This window comes from Staurois parvus, unplaced genomic scaffold, assembly GCF_062004578.1.
Source record: "Staurois parvus isolate SC_StPar_1 unplaced genomic scaffold, SC_StPar_1.0 ptg000002l, whole genome shotgun sequence".
NCBI classification, from domain to species: domain Eukaryota; kingdom Metazoa; phylum Chordata; class Amphibia; order Anura; family Ranidae; genus Staurois; species Staurois parvus.
In genome coordinates, this window is record NW_028317798.1 from 4,743,037 (window position 1) to 4,770,954 (window position 27,918).

The following is a 27,918-nucleotide window of genomic DNA, read 5'->3' on the forward strand; positions in this document are numbered from 1 at the left end:
CAAAGCAATTTATATGTACAACAATTTATCACTGCCAACCAAAATTCAAACCTTGCCAGACCATTCGCATGGAAACCCATTACAGTTTCCGTATTTACATTTTTTTTAAGGCCTAACCCTCAACGTGGGCATTAATAAAAAAAAAAAAAAATGAATTGCGGTTGTATTTGTCCACAGACCCGATTTATCATATGCCTGTGTTCTCTGCTGTCATGGCCAGACATAGATATGAGAGTATAATGTGTTTTATGCATTTCAAGGACAATACACTCTGTCATCCTCGGGGTTACCCTTAATTTGACCGGCTCCACAAAATTCAGCCCCTTGTAAATCACCTTAACCAAACATTTGCAGATTTCTATACTCTCCAGCAAAAAATCTGTTTTGATGAATCCCTCATAAATTTTTCTGGCCGCCTTGCATTCAAACAATTTCTTCCCAGCAAGCGTGCCAGATATGGGGTCAAGATGTAGAAGACCTGTGAGAGGGCAACAGGCTATACATATAAGTTTTGGATTTACGAGGGAAAAGATAGTCACGTGGAGCCCCCCAGATGCCCAGACTACATGGGGAGTAGTGGCAAGATAGTTTGGGACTTGGTGTCATCCTTTTTCCATATGGGGTACCACTTATACGTGGACAATTTTTATTCAAGCCTGCTACTATTTAGACATTTGTACAATCTTGGAATTGGCGCATGTGGCACCGTGCAACCTAATGTGTGCCCACCATTAGAAGTGGGTGGATGCAGGGCGGTATATTCTAACGGTCGGCATACCACACACTTCTTCTGGCAGATATTTATTTTTTTCATTCAGCCCATAGGCTGCATACACACACACAAAAAAAAAGAACATAGCATATATACCCAACTTTTTATAGGCCTGTGTGTGTATGTACATACATGTATCTGTGTGTGTTTGTGTGTGTCTGTGTATGCATGTACATGTGTCTGCGTGTATGTACATGTCTGTGTGTGTGTATATACGTACATGTGTGTGTGTGTCTGTGTGTACATGTGTCTGTGTTTACATGTGTCTTTGTATGTATGTACATGTGTCTGTGTGTGTATACATTTGTCTCTGTGTGTTTGTGTACATGTGTCTCTGTGCGTGTGTGTAAATGTTTCTGTGCATGTTCATGTCTGTGTACAGGTGTCTGTTTGTGTGTGTGTGTGTGTATGTACATGTGTCTGTATGTAAACCTACATGTATGGGTGGTTTGGTCAGGTTCAGGATTATGTGGTTATTATGGGTGGAAGAGTATGGGGCATTTGAGGTACTGCTGGGTTGGATAGTATGTAGGATATGCTTGGTAGAGTTATGGTTTTGTAAGTGAAAGATTATGGGGGGTTATGGTTGTATGTGGTTCATGGGCTAAGTATGATGGAGTGTTTAGGGGGACATTGGAGGCCCTGATGCAATGTGGGGGGGGGGCTCTGGGGACCCTGATGTAATGTGGGTAACATTTAACAGTGTAATTTCATGAAATAATTTACGAGGGCGTGTTTAGGGGTGGAATTAGGAGTGTAGCAAGGTAGGGGTTGGGTGGGGAAACTGGTAGCGAGTAACTGTTATGGCCTGGCTAGCAGCTCAGGACTTGAAATTTTAAGCCCTGTTATAGGGGATATTTTCAATCCCTGTGATAGCAGTAAAAGTGATAAAAAATAAAAATGAAAGGGACAGTGTAAGTATAATTAAAAAAAATCAAGATAACTTAAAAAAAAAAAAAAAAAAAAAAAGAAGTCTCGGCCCTTAAACCCTAACTCCCCCCCCCCCCCCCCCTCCGAGCACATAGAGTGTTGACCCTGTGCTGGTATGTAAACAGCGGTTGCACCATGCGTGTGAGGTATCGCCGTGAATGTCAGATCAAAGGCAGTAATTCTAGCACTAGACCTCCTCTGTAAATCTAAAATGGTAGCTTGCAAAGGCTTTTAAAGCGTTGCCTTTGGATATTAAAAATGTATGCAGTTTGTCGCCATTGCAGGGGGCATGCACAGTTCTAAAGCATGTCATGTTTGGTATCTATTTACTTGGCATACCATCATCTTTTATATATCTTAGCAAAAAATTGGTCAATATATTGTGTTTTTGTGCATTAAAAATAAAAAAAGTGTATTTTTTTCCCACAAAATTTGGGTTTGGAAAATCGCTGCGTGAGTACTATGTGACATAAAAATTTGCAGCACATACTGTACCATTTTATTCACTAGGGTGTCTGTTTTGAAAAAATATATAATATATAAAATATATAATGAACAAAAAGTGTCAGAAAAGGCTTGGTCTTCAGGTGGTTAGAAGTGTGAATGATGTGTGGCATAAACTTCTAATGCTGGGCATAAAATGCCCCCACCCTCCAAAATGACCCTTTTTTGGAAAGTAGACACCCCAAACTATTTGCCGAGAGGCATGTTGAGTCAATAGAAGAATTTTTTTTTTTTTACAAGTTTTTGGAAAATGACAAAAAAAATAAAAACTTTTTTTTACACAAAATTGTCACTTAAATGATTTCTTGCTCACACATGCAATGGGTATATGTGGAATTACTCCCCAAAATACATTCTGCTACTTTGCCTGAGTATGGTGGTACCACATGTGACAGACTTTTTGGCAGTCTAGCCAGGTACAGGACCCCAAAATCCAATAAGCACCTTCAGGCTTTTAAAGGGCTTTATTTCCTCATTACACTTCCTGACAACCTATCACAGTTTTGGAGGCCCTGAAATGCCAGGATAGCACCAACCCCCCCCCCAAATGGCCCCTTTTTAGAAAGTAGACACCCCAAGTAATTTGATAAGAAGCATAGCGAGTGTTTTGCAGATCTTGGTTGTTGCCACAAGTTTGTAGACGCTATAACTTTCACACAAACCAATAAATATAGACTTATTGGGATTTTTTTTTACCAAAAACATGTAGCAGAATACATTTTTGCCTAAATTTATGACTAACTTTGAGTTTACTAAATATTTTTTATAGTTCAAAGTTAAAAAATATTTTTTCTTCAAAATTTTTGGTCTTTTTTCCTTTATAGCGTGAAAAATAAAAAGGGCACAGGTGATAAAATACCACCAAAAGAAAGCTCTATTTGTGTATAAAAAAGGATGTAAATTTCCTTTGTGTACAGCATTGCATGGCTGCGCAATTATCAGTTGAAATAGTGCAGCGCTGAATAGCTAAAAGAGGCCTGGTCATTAAGTGGGGCAAATCCTCAGGATGGCAAGTGGTTAAAACATGGGTTACAAAAACACTAAACAACAGACAAACAAAGACAGAAAAAAAAAGTTAAAAAAATGTCCAGATGCCCAGTTCTATCTATGCATAAAGTTATACCACAGCAAGGCGTGCAGAGGAGTTAAGTGGTAAATATAGTAGCATGGTATCACATATGCATGGATTTTGGAGGATTTCAGTAATAAATACTGCACTGATAATGGGCCATTATTTCTACAATACTATGTAAAGGAATAATATCCAATAATAATATAGAGTGCCCCATCACTAAGCGTGTGGTTAAGGAGGAAATTATAGGATTATTGTTAGGTCTGTTAATAACAGCCGTAGTTCAAAGTGATTAGTACCTCTTAATAAAGTTGGCTCATGATTAAACTGCAGAGGTGTCAGATTGTCATGTATAGAAATTCCTTTGGGGATGAATTGGGGTGGGGGGCAAATGGTATCAAGTCCTTAAGTTGACATTGCAAGAGATGATGCACATAAGTGTTCCAACTGACTTCTACTGATGTATGGCCACCATACATTTTACATTTGGGGCAATGAGGAGAAACTGCAAAGATTTCGAACAACAGCTGATGAGACAATATTCCCAGTGAAGTACAGCAGTAAGTTGTCTGCAAGAGAAGCTGATAGCTATGTAATTTACTGACTGGAAGGACGTGTATATGTTGACAACCATCTGCCCAAATGGCACAGTGGCTCTAATGGATCATGGATCAGCTACTATGAAGCAAGAACTAGTGTGTGATTGAATGCAAGTATATGTGTGGAATTGAGCATATCTGACCAAGTCTTACAGCCTTACTTCGTCAGGAGGAAAATGTGGGTCTGGTATAAAAAAAAAGTGTTTTAATGTTCAGTACCTGATCCAGGTGGCCCTCTTGAATGGCTGACAAAGCTAGAATCAGCCCTGTCCCTTTGAGAATATTTTCTACATCTCTTGCGATAGCAAAATGTCAGGTTTCTCCTTTATGGATGATGTATGCTGCTGCCGTAGTGTTGTCTGCCTGAATCCGGATTAGATACCCCTCCAGTCTGAAGATCCAGCATTGTTGGGACAACCAAATTACTTGGAGTTCCAAAACCAAAATTGGGAGATGGGATTCCTTAAGCTTCCAAACCCCCTGCACCAACAAGTTGTCTAGGGTTTTTCAACAGTCCTTCAGACTAGCACTATCACTGTTGTTATAATCTTCAGTGACAGTAGGAGGAAAGAGCTGAATTCTTGAGACATCAGGCCATGGAACCCTGGTCCTTGGTGTCAGGTGAGTTAGTCTGTTGAGAGATTGAACTGACTTGTCACATGATGACAGAATGTAGAGTTGAAGTGGTCTGGAATGGATCTGAGGAAACTGAAATGTCTAGGCTACCATCAAGCCCAGAAGTCACATGCAGAATCAAGGCTTTTGTACTGTCGAGTTCCAGTCTGGGAGGAGAGAGTTTTTGTTTGGGAAGTATCTAGGATGCAATCCAGATACTCCAAGTGATAAGTCTGCTGCAACACTGACCTCTGAAGGTTTTAGAATCCAACTGAAGATTTGTAAGGTTTGCACAGTGTCCTCAATAAGAATTTCTCCAGACAGTCCACAGTAAGGGAAAAGTAGCTTGGTGAGCACTCGGGGCTCAAAAGGCAGACCAAGTAATTGGGCCACAAACTGGTAAAGATTAGCATGCACAGCAAAACAGAAGTATTGCTGATGTGCTAGAAAGATGGAAGCCTGCATGTATGCTTCCTCGATATCCACCTAGGATAGAAAGTCTCCCTGATAAAAGTAGGCTATTACTGACTTGATGAATTGCATGCACATTTGGAACCTGAATGAAGTAATTTAATGCCTTCAGATCCAGGATAGAGTGGATATCCCTCTTTATGGTTTGGGAACTGAAAAGGTTGGAGTAGAAACCGTGAAACCTATCCACTGTTGGAGCTATGGCACTATCTTCTTGATTCACAAGATCTGCTAAAGTAGCATGACTGTCTGCTGGTCTTTGTGGAGACGTAGGCAGGTTGAATAACATGAAGCAGGGATTAGGCAGACATAACTTTAGCTTGTAACCCCTGGAAACAGTGTGTCATCCAGGCATCTGAGATGCTTCCTGACCAGGTATCCTGCAAACGCCAACTGATGCAACCCACTCTGGAGGTGGACTTGTCTGCAGGTTTGGAAGATTTGAAGTCCAAGGATTTGCTGTTGAACTGGGTCCTTGTCTGGGTGCTGCTCTTAGAGTTTAAAGCTTAGTATTAACAAAAGAAATTCAGAAGCTTAGGCTTCTTCCACTAGGGCAGTGTACTTTTACCCAGTTACATCTTTGTGAGGGTAAGCAAAGAAGCTCCAAATAATTATTCACCCTCAGAAGGCATGCACAGCAAACATTTTCCACATATCCACTGACAAGAGTCTCATTTGGAATATATGACAGACAATAGCAACTACCCTGTCTACAAAATAATGTAGGGCTGCTGGCATGAGCTCTAAGCCCTCCACAAAGAAAGGACCAGTATGCATAGAAGCTATATCCTGTAACGCGAAACTATATTCACTCCAGCGGTGTCCACGTGCTCTCTTGCCAGCCGCTGACAACTTTTGAACGTCTTCTTCTGGCTTCTGATCTTTGACCATCTTGATCGAATGGGTCGGGATGATGCAACTTACACTCTTGAGCTCAAGTTCATTCATCTCAACAAATGCTGAAATTGTACATTGAGCTGAAATCTTTAATCTGTGTATTATGTGATAATCCACACTTTGAGTGTTTACACCCTAACTATTTTTGTCTCACCTACTTGGCCTTAGAGGTAACATTATTATAGCATTTAACTATTTAAAATCCACTGCCTTTTCTTCCACCTCACTACAAGAAGTATTTCTTTGGCTAGTGACTTAATGATCATATGACTCTTTACTGTGCATTTCTTTGCAGAGATGCAAGCTGATTGTTTGACATCTCACCTGTTCCTTGATACCTCAGTGACACATCCACAAGAACTTGATTAGCACCGATGTCATTGTGATTCTTTCAAACCAGACATGCTGAACCCCCTCAGTCCACATGCTTTCCATGAGTACCCTACGGGGAAGCATCCTTCAGGTGCACAGGATCACATTAGACAAACAGTGGAGATTCTGCTGCAGGCCCTGAGGAAACTCCAAATTCCTCTTGGGTCAATAGAAGCTCCTTTGTTCAAGAGCAAGGTCTTACACTGACATCGCCCCAGCCCCTTAAATTGGGCTTCTTCACAGATGTTCAACACACGGTTTTCTGACTCGAGCAGAATTCTCTGCCTGATCTATTCCAAAGTCTATCACCACTTCTAGAATCGGGGGTTATTAATACTGTAAATGCTCTTCTGCCTCTCTACCCCCTGATTATCTTCAGGTGGTACAGCCTCAACTGTTTAGTGCACTCCAGTTTTCTGAAGGCAAAGGGTTCACTGCATTTTTAGTGGCGGCCATGGGTGATTTCTCACGGCCAGAGAACTTCTTCTTGCCACATGCTGGCTACTGTGGACTCATTTCTTGAAGCAGTGCATTCCAGCCTCTGCATAGATACCTCTAGTGATGCTGATCCCCCACATAACCTTCCTAGCACAAAAATAATACTATTTCTAAAAAGCCTTTCCCTGTTTTTAATCAAGCTGATTGGGCCTTATATAATTTACCTCCTGATAATTTTGATTCCTTGTACCCTATGCAAGTGGAGTTTAAAAAGAAATGGTCTGTTCCCAATGTGGATCTAGCCATCCTTGCACTAAATAATCAGTCTACAGTGGATAGGTATTTTAGAATATTTTAAGGTCTTCCTTTACTCTGTTAGATCCTGCCTTGCAACTGACTATTGCTACCTTGTTAGCTGCCCAGACCATCACAAACTGGACTGGAGAAATAAATAGTGGTGAACTTTCTCCACATATGGATGATCCTAATCTTGCTGCAAGATTGCAACTGTTACCCTTGACACTGCTCTTCTTTGTAGAAGCCATGGAGAAGGTGATCTGTCAGATTTACAGAACATCTTTATTTTCTGTGCATATGCTTAGAAACTTTAATCTTAAAGTCAGCTAAACACTATAGTGAAAGATGTATTTTGTGCATGCCCTTCAAAGGTGAGCTGCTCTCTGGAAATTCTCTTGAGAACTACACTACTGAGGGAGGGTGGTTCCTACGCCACTACCCTCAATTATGCTTCCCTAAAGAATGGGCCTTACCTCATCTGGCAGACCCTCAACCACTAAGCCAAACAGAGCTGCTCAAACACCTTTTGTGCATTAAAGGTTCACCCCCACCCCTTGACAAAGTGACAAAAGGGGGGGGGGGTAGAGGGATGTCTAAGGACAATTTCTCCACCTTAACATCCTGGCCTTTTATTTTACTCTGTTCTTCGGAGAGTTAATATTGTAATCTCTTCGTTGATTTTTTCTGTGCTACACATTTTTACTTGCTGCTACATATGGCAGACTGTTTTTCCGACACCTCTCTACAGTCTTACAATCACAAGAGGTGGTCATCTCCTTCCCTCTTAGAGAAGATTACCAGGACTTTTTAAAATCCTGCACATGGACCCTTATCCAATTAACAATGTCTCCATCATGCTATATTAATTACTGCAGTCCCCTGTAGATTTGTCACTAAGTCTACCACAGCAGGGTAGCTTCTACCTGGTCTTCTATAGAACCTCTGTATCTCATGTGAGACATCCCCTAACTTTAAAAGCAACCTCAATGTGATGAGTTTTACTCCTCATCTATCCACACTTCAGTGTCGTTTTTACATTGCTGAACTCACCACCTTGTGGTGTTAAACCATTACACACTTATTCAAGCTTTCAAGTTTCAGGTTGTCTTGAAGATATTTTTTCTTAAAAAGCTCCTGAGTGAAATCTTTGATCTGTAGGTCCAAACACTGATGCTTTTGCTTCCCCCTGCGTTTGACACTACATCTTTCTATCACCGACCCTGTGCTCATGAACATTCTACCAGTGGAACCCTTCATGAGAATAATGTTCCATGAAAATTTCCCTGCTAATAGATTCTTTCAAAACAGGTAATGCCCTGCCTCTCCACATAAGGTCACTGGAACTGTACTCCTCACTACATGTGTGAGCTAGCCCCATTACACGGACCCCCTTTTCTATACTGGTCTCCCTTACCTACAACCCTCAGACTCTGCCCTGGGTTTTGATCTGCCTCCCCCCTATACAGTATCAAGATCAGGAATCACTTGGTAGTCTGTCTTTTTGCTGTAGCCTCCTCAAAAGAAGTGGCTTTGTCCGCTGCTCAACTTCGTTTGCCAACCTAGTACTTTAAAAAGGTTGCATGGCCCCTGTTTTTAGTACCCTTTTATGTGCTTGTTTCCCCTCCACATGCTATATGTAGGTACCTGCTAGGTACATTGATGGGCACTTACTTGCCCATCTCACAAAACATCTTCAGTTCTGTGACTGCTCTACATACTTTTGCCCAGTGATCTCCCAGCAATCCTTGATCTTCAACATTTTGGCACATTCCAAACTCTAGGTGGGGCACCCCTCTTTCTCTGGTGAATGCAGATCACTCTCCCCATACTCTGTAATCTTTTATCATGTGAGGTAGTTCTCACCTAATGTGAATATAGGGAATCCCATTTCTAATGATGCAGCTTCTTTTGTTTGGTGTTGCAAAACACCTAGCTATTGGTACCTGGCAGGTCTTGGATGGACCTCTTCTTTGTCTCTGTTGCCTTCCCTTTATGCACACAAGGGTTGCTCTCTTAGAATGCACTTTGTAAGAATGGAACCCTCTTCTCTGCTACATGGGGACAAAGTATCCTTGAAGCCAGTTCTTCTTACTTCTCTGGGCTATTTTTATCATCTGTTGTTGGAATGTCATTCTCCCTCCCCATGTCTTGCTTCGAAGGCATGTCAGATACTTACAATTTGCCTCTTAGGTGAGGTCATAAGTGTCCTCTGTGGCTGCCTGCCATGTATTCCCTTTCCAACTGATAACCTCTACTGTTTCTAAAAGGATGGTCTCTATGAAAATCCCTCCCTCCTCTTCCACTATGCTGGGTGTTTTTTTGATTTTCTGCTCCCAGGGGACAAGCCCCTCTTTCCCTACCTGAACCTATTTCTAACCTAACAAGGAAGAACAGTTAAGTTAAGGTAATATGACCACTGGGACCTAGGGACATTCACAAACTCTGCTGTCCTATCATTACTCATCATTTACTCTTTGCTAGATGTGCAATCTGTCAGTTTCTGGTGCAGTTCTACTACATATTCCCACCCTGACCTACAGCTGGTTATTGTAGATCAACAGCATCTGGAGATTCAAAGGTTTCCAAAGACTGGTATACACATTGCCTATATGACTTTTCTTGAGTTTTCCCTCTAAACCTGTATTCACATGTGTGCAGAACATATTTCTGGTGATTTTGAAATGTTTGGGTGTCTCTGAAATGCTTTGTGCACATCTATCAAGATTCATGTATTTTTTTCTGGGTTGGTCAAGGAAAGAAAAGTCCGGATGAGCTCAGTTGTGTTCAGATCCTAGTCCAAACTCACCTGAGCTATCTCAATAAGAAGCTGTCACTGTATTGGGTCAGTAATAAGCAGTAGAGACATGTACTGCAGCCATATACAATCCCCTCATATACATGTGACTTTGGGGCGGGGAATGCCTTGTCTGCTTATGATTGGCACAATACAGATGATAGCTTCCTGGCACGATAGTTCAGGTGAGTCCAGACTAGGATCCAAACATGACTGAGCTCATCCCTAGAGGAGAGCAGCTCTCATGTGGTTGAACACACTCTGTTCCTCTGGCTGAAAAACTGTGTCTACACTATATTGCCAAAAGTATTGGGACACCCCTCCAAATCATTGGATTCAGGTGTTCCAATCACCTCCATGGCCACATGTGTATAAAATAAAGCACCTAGGCATGCAGACTGCTTCTACAAACATTTGTGAAAGAATGGGTTGCTCTCAGGAACTCAGTGAATTCAAGCGTGGAACCATGACAGGTTGCCACCTGAGCAATAAGTCCATCCGTGAAATTTCCTTGCTACTAAATATTCCATGGTCAACTGTTAGTGGTATTATAACAAATTGGAAGCAACTGGGAACAACAGCAACTCAGCCACAAAGTGGTAGACCACGTAAAATTACAGAGCTGGGTCCACGCATGCTGAAGCGCACAGTGCGCAGCAGCCACCAACTGTCTGCAGAGTCAATAGCTAAAGACCTCCAAACTTCATGTGGCCTTCAAATTAGCACAACAGTGCGCAGAGAGCTTCATGGAATGAGTTTCCATGGCCGAGCAGCTGCATCTAAGCCTTACATCACCGAGTGCAGTGCAAAGTGTCGGATGCAGTGGTGTAAAGCATGTTGCCACTGGACTCTAGAGCAGTGAAGACTTGTTCTCTGGAGTGACCAATCACGCTTCTTGGTACTTGCCTGACTGCATTGTGCCAAGTGTAAAGTTTGGCGGAGGGAGATTATGATGTGGGGTTGTTGTTCAGGGGTTGGGCTTGACCCCTTAGTTCCAGTGAAGGGAACCCTTAAGGCATCAGCATACAGTGACATTTTGGATAATTTCAAGCTCCCAACTTTGTAGGAACTGTTTAGGGATGGCCCTTTCTGTTCCAATAGCAAGGTCCATAAAGACATGGATGAGTGAGTTTGGGGTGGAAGAACTTGACTGGCCTGCAGAGTCCTGACCTCAACCCGATAGAACACCTTTAGGATGAATTAGAGCGGAGACTGCGAGCCAGGCCTTCTCGTTTGACATCAGTGCCTGACCTCAGAAATGCGCTTCTGGAATAATGGTCAAACATTCCCATAGACACACTCCTAAACCTTGTGGACAGCCTTCCCAGAAGAGTTGAAGCTGTTATAGCTGCAAAGGGTGGGCCAACTCAATATTGAACCATACGGACTAAGACTAGGATGCCATGAAAGTTCATGTGTGTGGAAAGGCTTACTTTTGGCAATATAGTGTATGTCCAGCATTATTCCACTGTAAATAAAGATTCCATTTAATATGTCATATTGTTTCTAAGGAAAGCTGGCTTTGAGTACCACTAAATACTTGAAAGCAGAAATACAAGAATGCCTTGCATAGTTATTGTGCTTGCTGCAGAGTTTTATAGGATGTGGGACAGATTTTGTTTAACTAGGTATTGGATTATGTTCATGGGGTTTGGCTCATATTTAAATCAGATTTTATATTTTTCATAGCGATTGTGTTTCTCTGCATTGTGATGTTTGGCAGAGGTTGTGTTTTCTTTCCATATAAAATATTTAAGTTTCCTATTTCCATTCTTCAGTGTTTGTTTTGTTTTGGATTTGGTAAATCCAAATTCACACTTTTTTTTTTTCATATAAAGAGAAACAAATCCAGCAACGCTTAACAAAGTACATAGAACCTGATAAGTTTATTGGACTGTCACTGTTCCTAAGGAAACTTAATCTGACCATACACCACACAATCTGATTGTACAAACTCCTTTAGCACTACCATCTCACCAACCCTAGTGCAAGGGTTCATTTGTGATCTCATATTACATAGCATTTGTAAATCTAAAAAATCAGATGGCACAGTGGATGGCAAGATTTTAAATTTGCACTAACATCCATATTTTCAGGACAATCTTTCGAGGTGTACCCCTTCTTCAAGGTCCAAGCAGTACCCTTGAAGAAGGGGCTACACCCCAAAAAAGTATGGTAAGAAAAAAGGTGAGCGCTCTCATAAAAGCAGCTATAGCACTGAAAGGTAACCAAAATAAAACCTCAGTAATAAGAAAATAAAAAGTGCAGCGCCTAAAAATTTAATAATGTTCGTATAAATAAATGGAAATAATATTAATCATAAATTAATAGTCCATAGGTGACAATCCGTGCACATATATTGTAAACTGTGGCGATACTTCAGTGCTGGTGCTTTTAAACAGTGGGGTAAGAATACACACTCACCAGATGCGTAATGGAATTACGCATTAAATCAATAAACAGAGGTCCCCTTTAAGGAAGTGGATTAAGCCAGGCCAAGGACTATCTTCCCTCTGGGTGGTTTGTGGTACGTCAGGTACTCAAACATGGCATACGTTGTCCTACTGTCAGCTTTCATGCCAATAACATATTTCATCCCTCTGCCCCCGGCTGAATGCTGGCTCTCATCCCAGTCATCCTGCTTATAGTCCCCCTGGAAGGCTTGCATGCCTGGACTTCCAGCTTGCTTCGCTGACGCTTCTTTCTACAAAATGAGAAGACAGAGCCTTACAATAGGGTGGTGGTGGTGGTGTGCCTAACATCAGCCCACACTGCAGCTGACCAATCACAAGTAGAGGGGAGGATTCTGGGAAAGACTTTTCTGAGAAACCTTTTCTGTGCAGCATCTCCCCCCAGCCCCCTCTAATACTCACCTAAGCCCTTTCTCGATCCAGCGACGTGCACTGGAGTCTCAGCTATCTTGGGACTCCCTCTCATTGCCAGTCACAGCCAGTGAGCCAATGAGAAGAGAGAGGGGACGGTGCCTAGCCACACCTTCATGAGTGTGAATGGATTCACGGAGCAGCGGTTGCCCCCATAGCAAGCTGCTTGCTGTGGGGGCACCCGACAGAAGGGAAGGGCCAGGTGCGCCGGCGGAGGACCCGAGAAGAGGAGGATCCGGGCTGCTCTGTGTAAAACCAGTCCACGCAGCAGGTACGTATAGACATGCTTGTTATTTAAAAAATAAATGTAAGCCCTTAGAAGCACTTAAAGTATGTATTAGACTTACACACATAAACTGGTACCGTTTTCAGTGGAATCTGCTAAATCTGTCAGGATGTTAGAGGTTGTGGGAAATTACTGCAGAAATCCACATAAACACAGTGATAATATATAAATTCCCATGCAAGTATAGCTTGTTCTTTCCAGAAGTCTTCTTTAACCACTCTGGCTTTAGAGCAATTTTTCCATTTTTTTGCACACATGTACAAATCCAAATTTTTAGCCACAAAATTACTTTAAACCCCCAGAATGATAAATATTTTCTAAAAGCAAAGTACTTTTAGAATAAAAAGATGATAGTTGCATTTTTTTATGTTGCACGAAAATTGTGCATCTGTTTATCAAATGCAAAAATTTCAGAAAAAATATAATACATTGAATTTTAGTGCACACACACAATACAATACCCATTTTGTGATAAAATATAAAAGATGGGGTTGTGTCAATAGCAAACAGGTTAAGTCTGATAATTTTGGGTGCCCCTGAAAATCTCCATAGGCAACACTTTAACAAGCTTTTATTACTCACCAGCTTAACATTAACTGGGAACTATTGTGCTAGAAAGATTGCTCTTGCTCGAATGTTAGCAGCCATACCTCACTTCTGTGGTGCAGTTGCAGACGTGTATAACCTGTGCGTGCTTTTGCATTTATGGAGGTGTGCAGGGCAACAGGGGTGTTGCATTTAATTTTTTAAGTTTTTTTTTAATAAATGTTAATTTTTTATACTTTTTTTTTCATTTCTTAATTCAACTTTTTTGCTATCACAAGAAAGTTACCAAACCCCCATGTGATAGCATTGGGCAGGTGACAGGTACTCTTTTTAAGGACAGTGGGTGTCTATAAGACTCTAGTGTCTCCCCTGCCCTCCAAAACAGCTAACAAAACACAAATTGAGCTTGGCAAGCTGCTTCTGTAACAGTCATCGAATGACAAGCCTGAAACCAGAAGTGGCTAAATCGTGGTCGCTTCTGCCTGCATTCGCTGCTGAGGAGATCAAGGAACAGATGTTCTTAGGTCTCCTCCTGCTCGCCATGCTGAAGTTGAAACCCTCCAATGTGATCCCAGGCTCCTTTGAAGAGTGGGAGAGTTCGGTCACCTTTTTCGGGGGGGCTTAACCTAACCCTTCACTCTCTGTTGTACAGGGTTAGTTCACCTTTTCATTTTTCTAAAAAGGTTAATTAACCCTTTAAATCAGTTATTTGCCATTTGAAAGCAACAGATGTTAAAAGGAGTTATATGGTCACATTATAAATTTTAATTCTATAACATCAACATTGTAATAGGAATACAAGTAATAGTTATATTTGTCATTGCAATATACAGTAAGTTTAATTGAAATATATCCTTTCATATTATGAGTACTGCATGTCTGCTGACCATCTCTGGGCCGCATGATTTGTGCTAGATTCAGATTATTTATCTTAAAGGATTTTGTTAAAAAATTGAAAATATAAAAAAAAATACTAAAAAAAACCCCAGACCTCCACACTCTGCTGTGGCAATGATAGCAGATCTAGGATGATTACATACATACTGTATATGACATTACTATATGTCCATATAAAGCATTTAGGACATTTAACAGCTTTATCAATGGTATTTTGCTAGTTGCTATCTATACCAATATGTCACTGTGGAATACAAAGTAAATCAGGACTGCCAGCAGTGTGTGGACCAGAAGAAAAAAAACAGGAGCTGGGAAAGGAGAAGATTGTACACCAGCACCTGCCTCCAAGTTGTGATATTGTATCTTTCATTAAAGGAGTTTTATGGTCACAGCATACACTCTATTTATTATATCGTTATGACAATACAAACAATAGTTTTAATAATGTAATAACAATTTTTACATTCCAATATAAACCTACTTGAAAAATCTCCTTTCATGTTATGAATTCTGGCTGTCTGCTGGCCATCTATTTCCATAACGTCCTGGATTCCCTGCATGTTTTGCAGCTTGTCCTCTGCTGTTCACTTGCATTTTTCTAAGGACTACATATCCCTTGGTATCTTGCTGCCTTCAAGCTGTGATTTCTGTACTGACTCCACCTCCTGGAACTCTTCTCAGCACCTCTGTACTTTAGAAGGCAGGCTGTTGGAAATGTGTGACAGCAGTGCCTACCAACAGAGCATAATGGATATCTATCACAGAATTCCAGGAAGTGTGGGAAACGTTACAGAGTTTACAAACTTTTAGGAGTAGGCTAGATATAATTGAAATATGGTTACATAGTTAGTCTGGCTGAAAAAAGACAAAATCCATCCATTTCAACCATATTACATAGTTAGTCTGGCTGTCAAAATTAATATATGATTTTATCTTTTGACAATAGATATATTTTAAAAGCCTTTGTGGACAGAAGTGGAAACATCGGCCATGCTAGAAACAGGGTACTGTTCCCAGACCTGATTTTTTAATTGAGGACCACGTGTAGCACTACAGGTAGCTTGGAAAAGCTAACATATAGCCAGGATGTATTGTATCATAACTTCACAATCAGTTGCAACCTGGAGGCTGATTTATGAAACATGAATGAAATAAAATAAGGATCTTACAACCAATCTGATCCTTAAATTACCTTAAGTAAAAATTAAACCTGGAATTTCTCTTCCTGTTGTAGCCCACAGTGTCAGTTTATTTGTCCCATTCTTTATTTGGATAAAAATCCATATTTGAAATCAGTCTGGAGTTAAAGCTATATTAAACCAAACCAAAAATGTATTATATTGCAGCTTACCAATCTTTAGATGTGGTGGCTGCATTAGTTTTCTTTTTAAGGCTTTTTTTCCCCCTGTTTTCACCTGATGGTCTGGCCAGTAACCCATCTCCTGTATTAGGCCTCATGCACACTGGGCATTTTTACAGCTGCTGTTTTGGGCATCAGTCCTTTTTTTCTACAGCCAGTAAACTCCCCAGCATGTTATCTTTTTTGGCGGGGGCATTTTCAGGATGGGAAAAAAACCCCAGAACTACTGCATTTGAAGAAGAGTTTTGCAGCTGTAAAAGTGCTCTAACACTGATAAACACAGCTATCTGGTGTTTATGAGCATTTTTGAGCCTCAAGCTTTTGTGATAGTATAGTTTTGCTAAAAAATAGAAAATACTGCAAAACGCTAATGCAAACCACTAAAAAACATGAGAAAACGCACATTTTTAATGTGGCATTCTACAGCTTATGCTACTGACGTTTCTTTAACATGCAGTGTGCATGAGGCCATAGAGTGCCTCCACACTGGATAAAGGAGTACAGGGGCCACCTTTGGACAGCAATATTGTTAGTTTGAGGGGAGTGTCAACTCTCCTAGCAGATTTAGATACACTAGCAAATTGAAGTCATATTCCAGCTCACACTGCAGTTACACAAATAGTTACAGCAACAGTTTTTTCCTTTTGGGATAAAGGTTTTACATGAATATATCAAAGCTGATCGTTGTAAGCACCCATATTAGTGGTAAATGATTTGTCCTAGCACTCTAAACTGATACATTCTGTGGGAGAGCTTGTTCTGTTGAAAAACAACAGACTTACTGGCCAGATCACCAGGTGTAAACAAAGGAAAGAAAGCCTAAAAGGAAAACTAATGTAGCCATCACATCTAGGAATTGGTACACTGCAATATAATTAATGTTTGCTTTTGGGTTTAATACTGCTTAAATTCTGGAAATATTACTACTTTGTTGTGGAAAACATTATATTTGGCACAAAGAGGGCATATACTTTGTAAGTTTTGTATGTTGTATTGTAAATGCATATACATTGTATCTTTTATAAAAAACCTCAGAGGTATCTTGGATACTTGTTACTGAAACAAATGGTTATGTGATTACTGACATGGTTTAATGCTGTCGCCTGGTCTGTGATATTTATTTACACGCTGTCTTCTGTCTGTGCTTCTGTTTTCAGCCTTTCGGCCAGTCATGTCGGGCAGAACTTTACATTTGTGCTGACTGACATTGACAGCAAGCAGAGGTTTGGCTTCTGCCGGTTATCTTCAGGCGCTAAAAGCTGCTTTTGTATCTTAAGGTAAGGCCAGCTGTGTCTGTCTGCAGTGCACATGTCAGCTTGTGCACGCCTCCAAGTCTCTTGTCGCCAGGATTTCTTTGCAGATAAAATGTGGATGGGTGTCATATTTATTCCTCAACTATTACATTTGTGGTCATGTGGTTCTCTGAGAATAGTGTAAGGGCCAGCTAAATGCATGTTCAGAATGTACTGTTTCCATAGCCTTTCACAGCATAAAATTGGAGACAAATGCTTGCTCACCTAGGAAAATACAAAAGAAAGAAAAGAAGAACAGTGATCCTCCTTAAGCAACCAAAGCGACTCCAGCTGTCATTTTATTCCTTCTAGTGGATCCAGTTTGTTTCTTTAGACCCGCGTTTCTCAGTTTATTCTGTACATCTGAAGCCTGTTTGTTTTTTAGGTTTTGAATAGAATAGGGAATGGGTAGAAGCTTGTCAATTTTTTTGTCCCCTGGGGGAGATTTCCTTCACTTTCTGTATTGGAGACACAACAGGAAGTTGGAGAAAATCACTTTAGAATAAGGGCACTCTTTTCCTAGGCAGATGTCACCAGAACAAGTGTCTCCATTGGATGATTTTGTCTCTATTCCTGTTCGACTAACATTGAAAAATAGAAGAGTGACAGCAGGAATAGAGTTTGTTTTTGTAATTCTTTTGTTTGAGTATATATCTATGTTTGTCCCAAGCATGTTTAAATTGAAGTGACTCGCTACCCCTGTGTTCCAAGTATCATCGATTCTTTTGGTAAAATAATACTTAGGGTTAGGTTTCTTTTAAACTATCTCCCTGCTAATTTTAGGTCATGTAGCTGTGTTTTTAATCTTACCTTCATATTGAAAATATTGTCCTCCTCAACTATATTCACACCATAAAGGTTTCCGTCATGTTTCCCCTTTCCCTTCTTTCCTCAGTACTTCACTAGTTATTGCGGTCTCTCCTGTTTTATTTTTCAGACCCTTCACAATTTTCATTGCTCATCTCTGGACTAATTCGATCTTATCAATATCGTTTTATAAGCAAGGTGTCCAGAATTGGACACAGTATTCTAAATGAGGTCTAACTAAAGATCTGCTGTATGTAGAGGAATTAAGAAACACTTTCTGCTGGTGATAGACCTCAGAATTCTATTCACTTCATCCACCTTTTGGTCACACTGCTCATTTTGCAAACATCTAACATAAGCACCCCCAATATTATTTACCTCTATAATGGGGGCATATTGTTCTGGTGAAGGATATACCCCCAGTATTGATTTTTTTTTTCCAATTGAACTGTATTTTCCACTGCTTTGACCAGTCTTCCAGCAATGCCAAATCATGGTCCATATTACAGACACCTCCAGGAATATCAATCATATTGCATACTTTGTGTCATCCGAAAAAAGGCATACCTTGACCACCAAACAGATCCAATAAAACGGAAAACACAATACAAAAAATTAGCGTTAAACCTAACAGCTAGCCAGCAGAAAAAAAATGCTAATTGACTGTGATTAAAACAGAGGTCTTAGCTGCACACATTTGCCAATACATATGAAAGTTACATTGCCTCATAGAGGCCCCTCTAATCTATGAGAACCTATATCTCCAACCTCTAGATTAAAAAGAACCTTGCCTAATACAGAGTCTTGTGGTACACAACTTGTGACTGATCTCTGTTCTGCATTAACCCCATCTACAACCACACTCTGATGTCTATCCTTTAGCCAACTGCATATCCACTGAACTACCCAAGGGCTAGCTTTTGCAACATATTTCTGAAATCATAATGTGAATCTGTATCATATGCTTTTATGAAATCTATGAAATTGAGATAGGTAATGTCCAAATCACCATACTGATCCAGAACATTCATTATGTAGTAAAGTAAAAAAAATAATATTCTGACATGATCTGACTCCCATTAACCCTTTTACTGCCAGTCGCTTTAGTGGGGGTTTTTTTTGCTCCTTTTTAAAAAATTATTTTAGGTCTGAAGATTTTTTTAAAACCCCTAAAACATTTGACATTTTCTAAAAGCAAACACTCTGGAGAATAAAATGGTGGTAATGCCAATTTTTTTTATGTCACTCAATATTACCAAACAGTTTATCAAGCTGAAAATGTCAGTAAACAATACACCAAAGTTAATTTTAGGACACATAAAAGTAATGTGCTACACAATTTTTTTGTAAAATAGAAAAAAATTAGTTAGCATCGAGTAAATAGATACCCAACATATAAAGCCTTAAAAATCTGTGCACTTGTGAAACAACAACACATTTCAATATTCTACATTTTCTTTAGCTAATGGATCATGAGCTGTCACAGCAACCGTGCAAAATGACCTGGAAATTATGTTACTGATATTGCTTCTGGGTTGGTAGGAGAGTTACTGTATGTGTATTTAAATTATTACTATACAGGATTTATATAGTGCCAACAGTTTGCACAGCGCTTTACAAAATTAAGGTAGACATAACAGTTACAATACATTTTGGTACAAGAGAAAACAGATTGCCCTGCTCGTTAGCTTACAATCTAGGAGGGAGGGTTGAGTGATACAAAAGGTAATGGCTGTAGGGGATGAGCTGATGGAGGAAATAAAAGGCAGTTTACTAGGTAGAAGCAGGATAGGCTTCTTTAAAGAGAATGGTTTTCAGGGATCGTCTAAAGGTGGATAGATTAGGAGATAGTCGGACAGATTGGGGTAGGGAGTTCCATAGGATGGAAGAAGCTCTGTAGAAATCCTGGAGGCGAGCATGGGAGGAGGTGACACGGGAACTAGAGAGCAGAAGGTCTTGGGAGGATAGAAGAGAGCGGTTTGGTTGATATTATGAGAACAGGTTGGTGATGCAGCTGGGAGCAGAGTTGTGGATGGTTTTGTAAATTGTTTTTAGTATTTTGTATTTTATTTGTTGGGCAAGTGGAAGCCAGTAGAGGGATTGGCAGAGAGGGTTAGCAGACACTGAACGGTTGGTAAGGTGGATGGGCCTGGCAGCAGTATTCATGATGGACTGGAGGGGGATAGCCTATGTAAAGGTAAGCCTATGAGAAGGGAGTTGCAGTAGTCGAGGCGAGAGATAACCAGGGAATGAATTAGGAGCTTTGTGGTATCATTATTTAAAAAGGGGCATATTCTGGAGATGTTGTGGAGGTTGAGGCGGAATGATTTGGACAGGGATTGGATGTGGGCCTGAAAGGATAGTTCAGAATCCAGGGTTACCACTAGCAGTCTGGCATGCGGGGATGGGTTGATAGTGGTGCTATTGATCCTGACTGAGAAATCAGGGGAAGGAGCACGTAGGGGAGGAATTATGAGCTCAGCTTTGGATAGATTGAGTTTTAAGAAGTGGTGTGACATCCAGTCTGATATGTCTGTTAGTAAATCGGTGATACGTGAGGAAACTGATGTGGTGCGTTGAGGAGTAGAGAGAGATATTTTTGTGTCATGAGCATAGAAATGGTATTGGAAACTATGGGAAGCTATCAGCTTCAGAGGTGTAGGAGAGGAGGAGGTAGACACTGTAAGTGACACCGAAGGTGCGGTGAGATAGGTAACATTCGAACCAACGGAGAGTACAGTCATGGAGGCCAAGTAAATAGAGTTTTTTGAGGAGAAGGAGGTCGTAAAATGTGTCAAACGCAGCGGAGAGGTCCAAGAGTAAGAGTACGGAATAGTGACCATTAGTTTTAGCAGTTAGCAAGTCATTTGTGAGCTTTAGGAGAGCAGTTTCTGTGGAGTGTTGTGGGCCAAATCCAGACTGAAGGGGATCGAGAAGGTTATTCTCAATAAGGTGGCAGCTCAGCCGTTCGTTCAAGGAGTGTGCTGGGTGTATTGGTCCAAGGAAAAAGATGGTGGTCCAGAATTTGGAGAAATGTCTCCAGATGTTAGGAGAAACAAAAGGGTGAGAGAAGTAATATGGGAGTATGACTTATATGGAGGGACAGGTCCCAGTGTCCTGGAGGTTTTATTAGTATATGGGCTCAGAATTAGCAGGAGTTGATGAGTACAGTAATAAGGTGAAGACGGGAGTGAGGGTGATATATATAATCTGTAGGGTGGAGAAGAGGGGTAAAGGAGAGAGAGTTTGAAGAGAGAGGGTAGAACTGTGAGAAGGAGGAGTGCATGTTACAGAGTGGTGAGGTGAAGAAGCAGACTGGGTAAAAGCTGAAAGAGCTGGTTGGGGAAACAGGTCACCTGTAGTCTGATTAGTATTTGAAGTCTGCTGTGGTTTCTTGCTTTGTGGATTTGCTGAAGTACAATGCTCAATACTTAAGCCACAATCAATACTTTAGTTAAAATTATAGTTGCCAATGCTACCCTTGGCTGTGCTGCCCCTGGCACATCCCCTGGTAAATCATCATGGATCCGTCTTTCTAGGAGTAACTGTAATTTTACAACTACTATGTTAAACCCACTTGTAGTTGCCAGCTTCTTCTTTATTCTGCTTGAAGATAGATGCAATATTAGCTGTCTGCCAGTCATGGGGAACTTCTATTAGAAATAAATAAATATATATATATATATTTATTTTAAATATCAGTTATTGGTCCATACCTAATATTTGTATGTTTTAGCAAAATTAAATAGTAAAGGAAAAAACTTTACATTATCCCACACCTTTAGTGCAGGTAATATTAGTTCCAAGCACAAACTGGGTAATTTCCGCAGTGGGGACAACAATAAAAAGTAGACAAGTTCCAACTCCCACGCTATCCAAAAGAAAAATAAAATCGTTTTTGGCCTAGATACACTTTCACAAATTTATCTAAAGCCATTTTAGGAAAAATCTAAAATGCACTCCCTTGTGCTTTCTTATTTTCTAGTAAAGCACCTTTACTACTGCTTTTAAAACAAGTAGAGTTTGTTTCCATTATTATTTACTTTTGCTAAAACACAGAACTACTAATATGACATTAGAAGTAGAGCAACCTGAAATTGACACTTAAAGCAGAAAAGGAAATGCACCAAAACCCACTAGAAGTAGCTGTAAACTGCTATTGAAACAGCACAGAGCTCCGACTTTCATGCTTGTTAAATTAACCTGTCAAGAGATCAACATAGTTACAAAAGCACTAACCTGTGATGAAAACTGCTTCGTACGTATCTGTTCATCAGCCCATTTGCTAAACTTCACTCTTGAGTAGAGCTCCTGGCACCATTCGAAGTCCATGCTTCTGGATGTGTGGAACAGTGTTTCCCGTGGTTTCTCCCTCCAACCCTTACGTCCCTTCTGTGCCCGCTGCGGCTAGAGTGCATCAGGAGGAACCACAGCATCCAGCAGGGGAACCCACTATTAAACTAGCCTGGGAAGTAAAATTGGCCCTAGTAGATCTGGTCTACAAATATGCATAAACCGGATATACTCTTAGGTTTGTGCTTTTGTAATTTTCTTTAAATGTGACCTTGCATCTTAATAACAACGTCCACTTTTTTCAAGGTGTTCATCTCCCCCCCCCCCCTTAAAATGCTGAAAGAAAATGCAAAATAACCAAAAAAACAACACTTTGGTGGAAAGTTAGACAATATACGTACCTTTGCCAGGCTTCCTCCCACAGTGCCTAGGCAAGGGCAGGTACTGCGGAGGGTGGCACTCACGGAGAGAGCCCAATAAGGGACACCACATTGTGTGATACTGTTTGGATGAACTTTTATTTAATGTAGCTAGGTAAAATTACAAATACTGGCCAGAAATTTAGGATGGCCACCAGCGGTGGCTAGATGTCCAGATGCTGTAGCCCCCCTACAGCACTATGTGGTGTCCCTTATTGGGCTCTCTCCGTGAGTGCCACCCTCCACAGTGCCTGCCCTAAAAGGTGACCAGGGATGTTGTGACTGAATGATGAACCTCAGAATCCTGTTGTGCCAGTAACCAGATGATGATAGCGAATGCAGCCTGATCCGAATACGGAAGAGAAAACTAAATTTTTTTATATTTCAAACTGTTTATTAAACTTTTTAGCAACACAAGCAAATGCTCCATGATGTTAACGTCAACAAAAATGATCAAGGAACACAGAAATAAACAACAGTGAACATTACTTCGATAGAAAAGAAGGGTACAAAGCAAAATTGGCAGTGGCAGTAAACAGTCAAATCCAGTAATGCAGACATCATAGGACCTAATACACAGTTCACACAGCATTAACAAAAGGTGCACCAAGGCACCGCAGGGCCGTGCATAACTACACCCATGAAAATAATAAAGCAGGAGCGTCTATCTTCAGAAGGGTGCAGCTAGGTCACCATTTAAAGTAATATCCACTACAAAATTGTCACAAAAACTGCGCAAAACACAGTGAAGTACGCAGTTCAACCATTGTGTAGGCACCTCCATCTTGGTACGGAGTATATATTGTGTCTCTCATTTCTCATTCTCCTTCCCCCTCCCTTCCTGAGAGGCACAGTGACAGATGTGTGTGTTAAAAGTGTCACTGGCGGGTAGAGCAGCAGGGGGCCCAGGGCTACAAAGCCCCCCAGGAGAGACAGAGACTAGCTGCCCAAGGACATGTGTAATTTCTCACTTCATAACCGAGATAAGGCAGCTTTTCCCAGGAGTTGAGGAGATTGTAACCTCATAAAACCTAGCAGCTTAGGTGACAGAATTAAATGAGCATTCCTCAGGTCAGTTTGTCCCCTATGTTTCATATCATGGATTATGAAGATGTTGGTTCTAATTCAGAGTCTGCCCGACGATCCCTCCCTAAACAGAATATTGGTCAGTTACTCAGAGCCACCCCCCTGCTGGGGGACTTTAAAACACAGGCTAGCAGTCCTAAAAAGGGAAGTTGAAGACCTCTCCCAATTGTAACATCAATACACCACCTGGGGAGACCCTTTGCTCTGAAACTTGGATCTGCTTACCGCTAAGGCTTAATTGGCAAGTAACTTAACCCTTTAACTTTCTCTCTGATATCTCTTTGCTGTGCTATGGTTCTTTGTATGTGTATATATATATATATATATATATATATATATCTTAGTTACATCTTTTTCTGTAAATATTTTATTGCACCTGTTTGACTCTTTTAGTAATAAATCTTTCTTTCTTAAAGTGTTAAACTGTTTCTAAAGCGCTTAATTGCAATTTATGAATTCCTGCCTCTAAAGAGACGCTACTGTGTTTGTTTAATCCTCTGCCCAATCGGCCTGCGGTGACCGTATTGGACAGATGACTTTTCAACCATTACAGTGTATATTTGATAAAGAGAGTTTCCCCTTTCTCTGTACAAAAAGGGGTGGTGGCAGTGAAGGGTTAGTTGCGTAATTAACCCGACCCAGTAACAAGCGCACCCAGGCTGCAGGCACAGATTGAAATCCATTAGCTGGAAAATCGCTGTGTAGGGTGTAGCTGGATGTGGCATTGTTACGCACATCACATCGCGGTTTTAGATCGGCCGGTCCTTCGGTCACGAGGTTGGTGAGAAGGTCTGGGGTCTTACGCCGCAATCGTGACATATTGGTGGTCGCGGTCGTGAGATTGTTGCATGTTGGTGGCGGTGATCTTGCGCCCGTGACATATTGGTGGCAGCGGTTGTGAGATTGTCGCATGTTGGTGGCGGAGATCTTGCGATTATGACAAAAATGATCAGAGTAGATATAACATAAAAAGAGATCAGAGAGGAAACTACATTATTTAATTGTTCATTAAGGCACTAAAGATCAGAAAGAATTCTGAGAGGTATGGTTTAGCTTAGCAGCTATAGGAGACTTGGACACCAACAACTAAAAAATAATTTTTCAGACAGGTAACCCCTCCTACTTCCATTATGCTTTATCCTCTTGTTAGTGTCTTAGGTGAATAGGTGTTTTTTCTCCTGTGAGAAAAAGCAACAACCATTTATTCCTTTTTTAACAAGATGTTCAGCCAATGTAGATATACAATCAAATGGGAGCAGTGCCAATGTTGATGGATTTACCCTTACGTCCTCATGCATTGGCCACTCATGTACGCTCGCAGGAGTGCACAGAGGTACAATATATGATTTCTGTGTCTACCGTTGTGATTGGCCCTGTGAGCGATAACAGTAAATAGTAGTAAACAATGGCTGTCATTCATAAAGCCATTGTTTACTACTGTGAGTGGTCACCACTATCACATGGTATAGGGCCAATCACAACTATAACAGTAGTCCTCAATGACTGCATGAATACAGCTGAACACTGTCAGAAATTATTGCAGTGTACAATCACAGTGTAAACAAACAAAACCTACAGTTACACTGCACTGCTCTGGTGACAGTAAGTAAAATGAAAATGTTAAAAAATTACATACTGTCTCCAGTGTGACTATGCTGACATTGTACTGTGGGGATTATGTACAATGACTGGCTGCTTTTATATCACTGTATGTCAGTGCTGTCAGCCAATATTTCTGATTACTGCCACAGGAATACCAGAGCAGGGTATGCCAGTAACAGTGTTCTTTATCACCACCACACCAGTTGAAATGTTACCACACCAATGTAAGCCAGCAACAGTGTTCGTGATTGCTGCTACACAAGTCCCACTGTCAGCAGACTAGTGAAGCCAAAAACTGTGTTCCTCATCTCCCCATACCAGTGCAGTATTGCCTTTACCTGTATTTATTTGTAAAAAATTTTGAAAAACATTTATCGTTTTCTTTCCACTTCACAATTATGTGCCGCTTTGTGTTGGTCTATCACATAAAATGCCAAGAAAATAAATTTTTATGTTTTTGGTTTTAACATGACAAAATGTGGAAAATATCATGGGGTATGAATACTTTTTCAAGGCATTGTAATTCAAAGTATGCCTATGATGTGAATTATGTGAAATATCTTATTTATTGACAACTTTGAGTATAAAAACCACACAATTTTAATTTCTTTCTTGCATTTCCAAAAACGTATGGTAAAAAAATTACCTTTTCAAAAGACGCAATATGCCTCTTATTTAGAAAATACCTTTGAGTGTTTGTTTTACAAATGGGTAGATAGAGTTAGGAAAATCCTTCCTCAGGCTGGAAGACTTTCACAAAGGATGCCAGCCCAACAGGCTAGGTCTTGAACCCTTCATTGTGCAGAGAATGTGGCCAGCAAAGGAAGCTCATCTTTTGATCAACATCCTGTAAAAATGAGTAATTTGCTTGTCCCTCTAATGCTGGGCCTCTCGAATGCATAGTCGCCTAATCTGGCAATCTCTGTATATGTATGTTATAGTATCTGGAAATACTACAACAGTGGCATATCTAAATAATCAATAAGGAGCCAAAAGTATTGCTGCTTAAGGAAAAGCTGACCAGATTCTGAACTGGGCAGAACTTCACCTTCCAGCACTGTTTCATTTTCCGTGCTCCCGCTTATTTATTTGCATGGTGCTGCAATGGGGACTAATTGTGCACATTGTATGAAAACCTATACATGGGGGAGTGCTAGTTTTTTTTGCAGTGGAGGATATGTCTATATATTGTTACTGTCAGAAGTTAACCTGCAACCTCTTGTGTATGTATTCTTACCTCTTTGCTGCTCTTGATTCCTTCACATGTGTGTTTGTCTGTGCTCACCTGTGGGCATTGTCTGCTATCCTCTGGGTTTTATGTCCTTCCTTTCGATCACTTTCTGGCCTGCCTCCTAGCTGGCTTGTCTATTTAACTATTTAAGACATGCTCAGTCTGTCCCACTTTGCCTGAGCAACGTCTTGTTGTTGGAGCTCCCTTGTGTTACTATTGTGAATCCTATATAGTCTATCTGTGTACTGACCCCAGCTTCGTTCCTGACCCTGTTTGTTTTCCGCCTGTCCTGACCTCAGTTTGCCTACTGGATTCCCTGTGTCTTCTTCCATTGTACCCTGCTCCCGCTAGCGGTCTCCTCTACCTCAGCTGGGTGTACCTGAGGACCGCGACCTGGTCCCAACCTGCTGTAAGTCCATCCCCACCATCAGGGGCCCTGGAGAACAAGCAGGCTGGGGCTTAGACTCTGCGCCCTGGGAAACCCCAAGTTGTGGATGAAGAGCTCACTACCACAGGTGCTGACAGTTACAGGGTGCAGGTACATAGAGGGCATCTTTTTTGTTTTTGGACAGGTACACTATGTCTGCTACAGAAATCTGTTTACAAAAATTGAACAGCAGTGAATGTAATTTAAGATTTACTTTGCCATTCCATCATACCAAACTATCTTTTTTAACACATAATTCACAAGGATGAAAATGGTGTTTTGTTTACCTCTCTTGAATCAAATTTACAGCAGGTAACTATACTACGATTAGATAGTAATATCCCAATTTGAAATATCCCAGTAGGACCGTATCTCCATATACCAAGAAATACAGTAGCACCAAAGATGATGACTTTCAAAGGGATGCCAAGAACCCCTCCAGCAATGTGGCCATAAAAACAAACATCTTATTAAAGCATACAGATCATCTCACCCTAATATGGAAATTCACAAAAAATGCAGTAGATAATCTATGATACAACCAGGTTTATTACTATCTTTTTATTTCAACACATCCTGTTAAGGGAAGTTATACAAAAGCATTGGCTACAAAATAATTATTTAATTCATAAAGTGGTCTCTTTTGGCCAATGCCTATTTTTCACCTTGCGCCATCACTGAGGGATACAATTACATGAAGCTTTTACAAATGTAGATCACCCTTAGATTGTTGTAAAACTAAAGGAACATAGCTTGTGGCACGTGTTCTATGTTCACCTATATTAAAACTGTCCCTAGAGTAACTTTACTGAATGTTGCTCCTTGTGCACATTTTATCACTTGTAATGTGAAAGGAGTAGTATATATCTTTTAAACTGTGAATGCAATTGGTTTTTCTTTTGTGGGGAAAAAACAAAACGCCTTTTCAAAATGTGAGGCTTTAATCACATTTTCAGGGAATTTAGGATCACTAATAGCACAAAATGCAATTTTCGATGATAAAAAAACAACCCAAGTTTACTACTGTGC

At 40.6% G+C, this 27,918-nt stretch overlaps 1 protein-coding gene across 1 annotated transcript in view; it reads left to right on the forward strand.

Annotated features, from left to right (window-relative positions):
- Nucleotides 1–27,918, forward strand: part of DENND1A (DENN domain containing 1A) — a gene marked incomplete at its 3' end in the record, with an annotated part of 1,241,355 nt that overhangs the window by 341,297 nt on the left and 872,140 nt on the right. Inside the window, exon 5 of the mRNA XM_089664905.1 lies at nt 16,890–17,009. Coding sequence (XP_089521031.1) covers nt 16,890–17,009 — 120 coding nt within the window. The remainder of the gene's footprint in view (nt 1–16,889; nt 17,010–27,918) is intronic.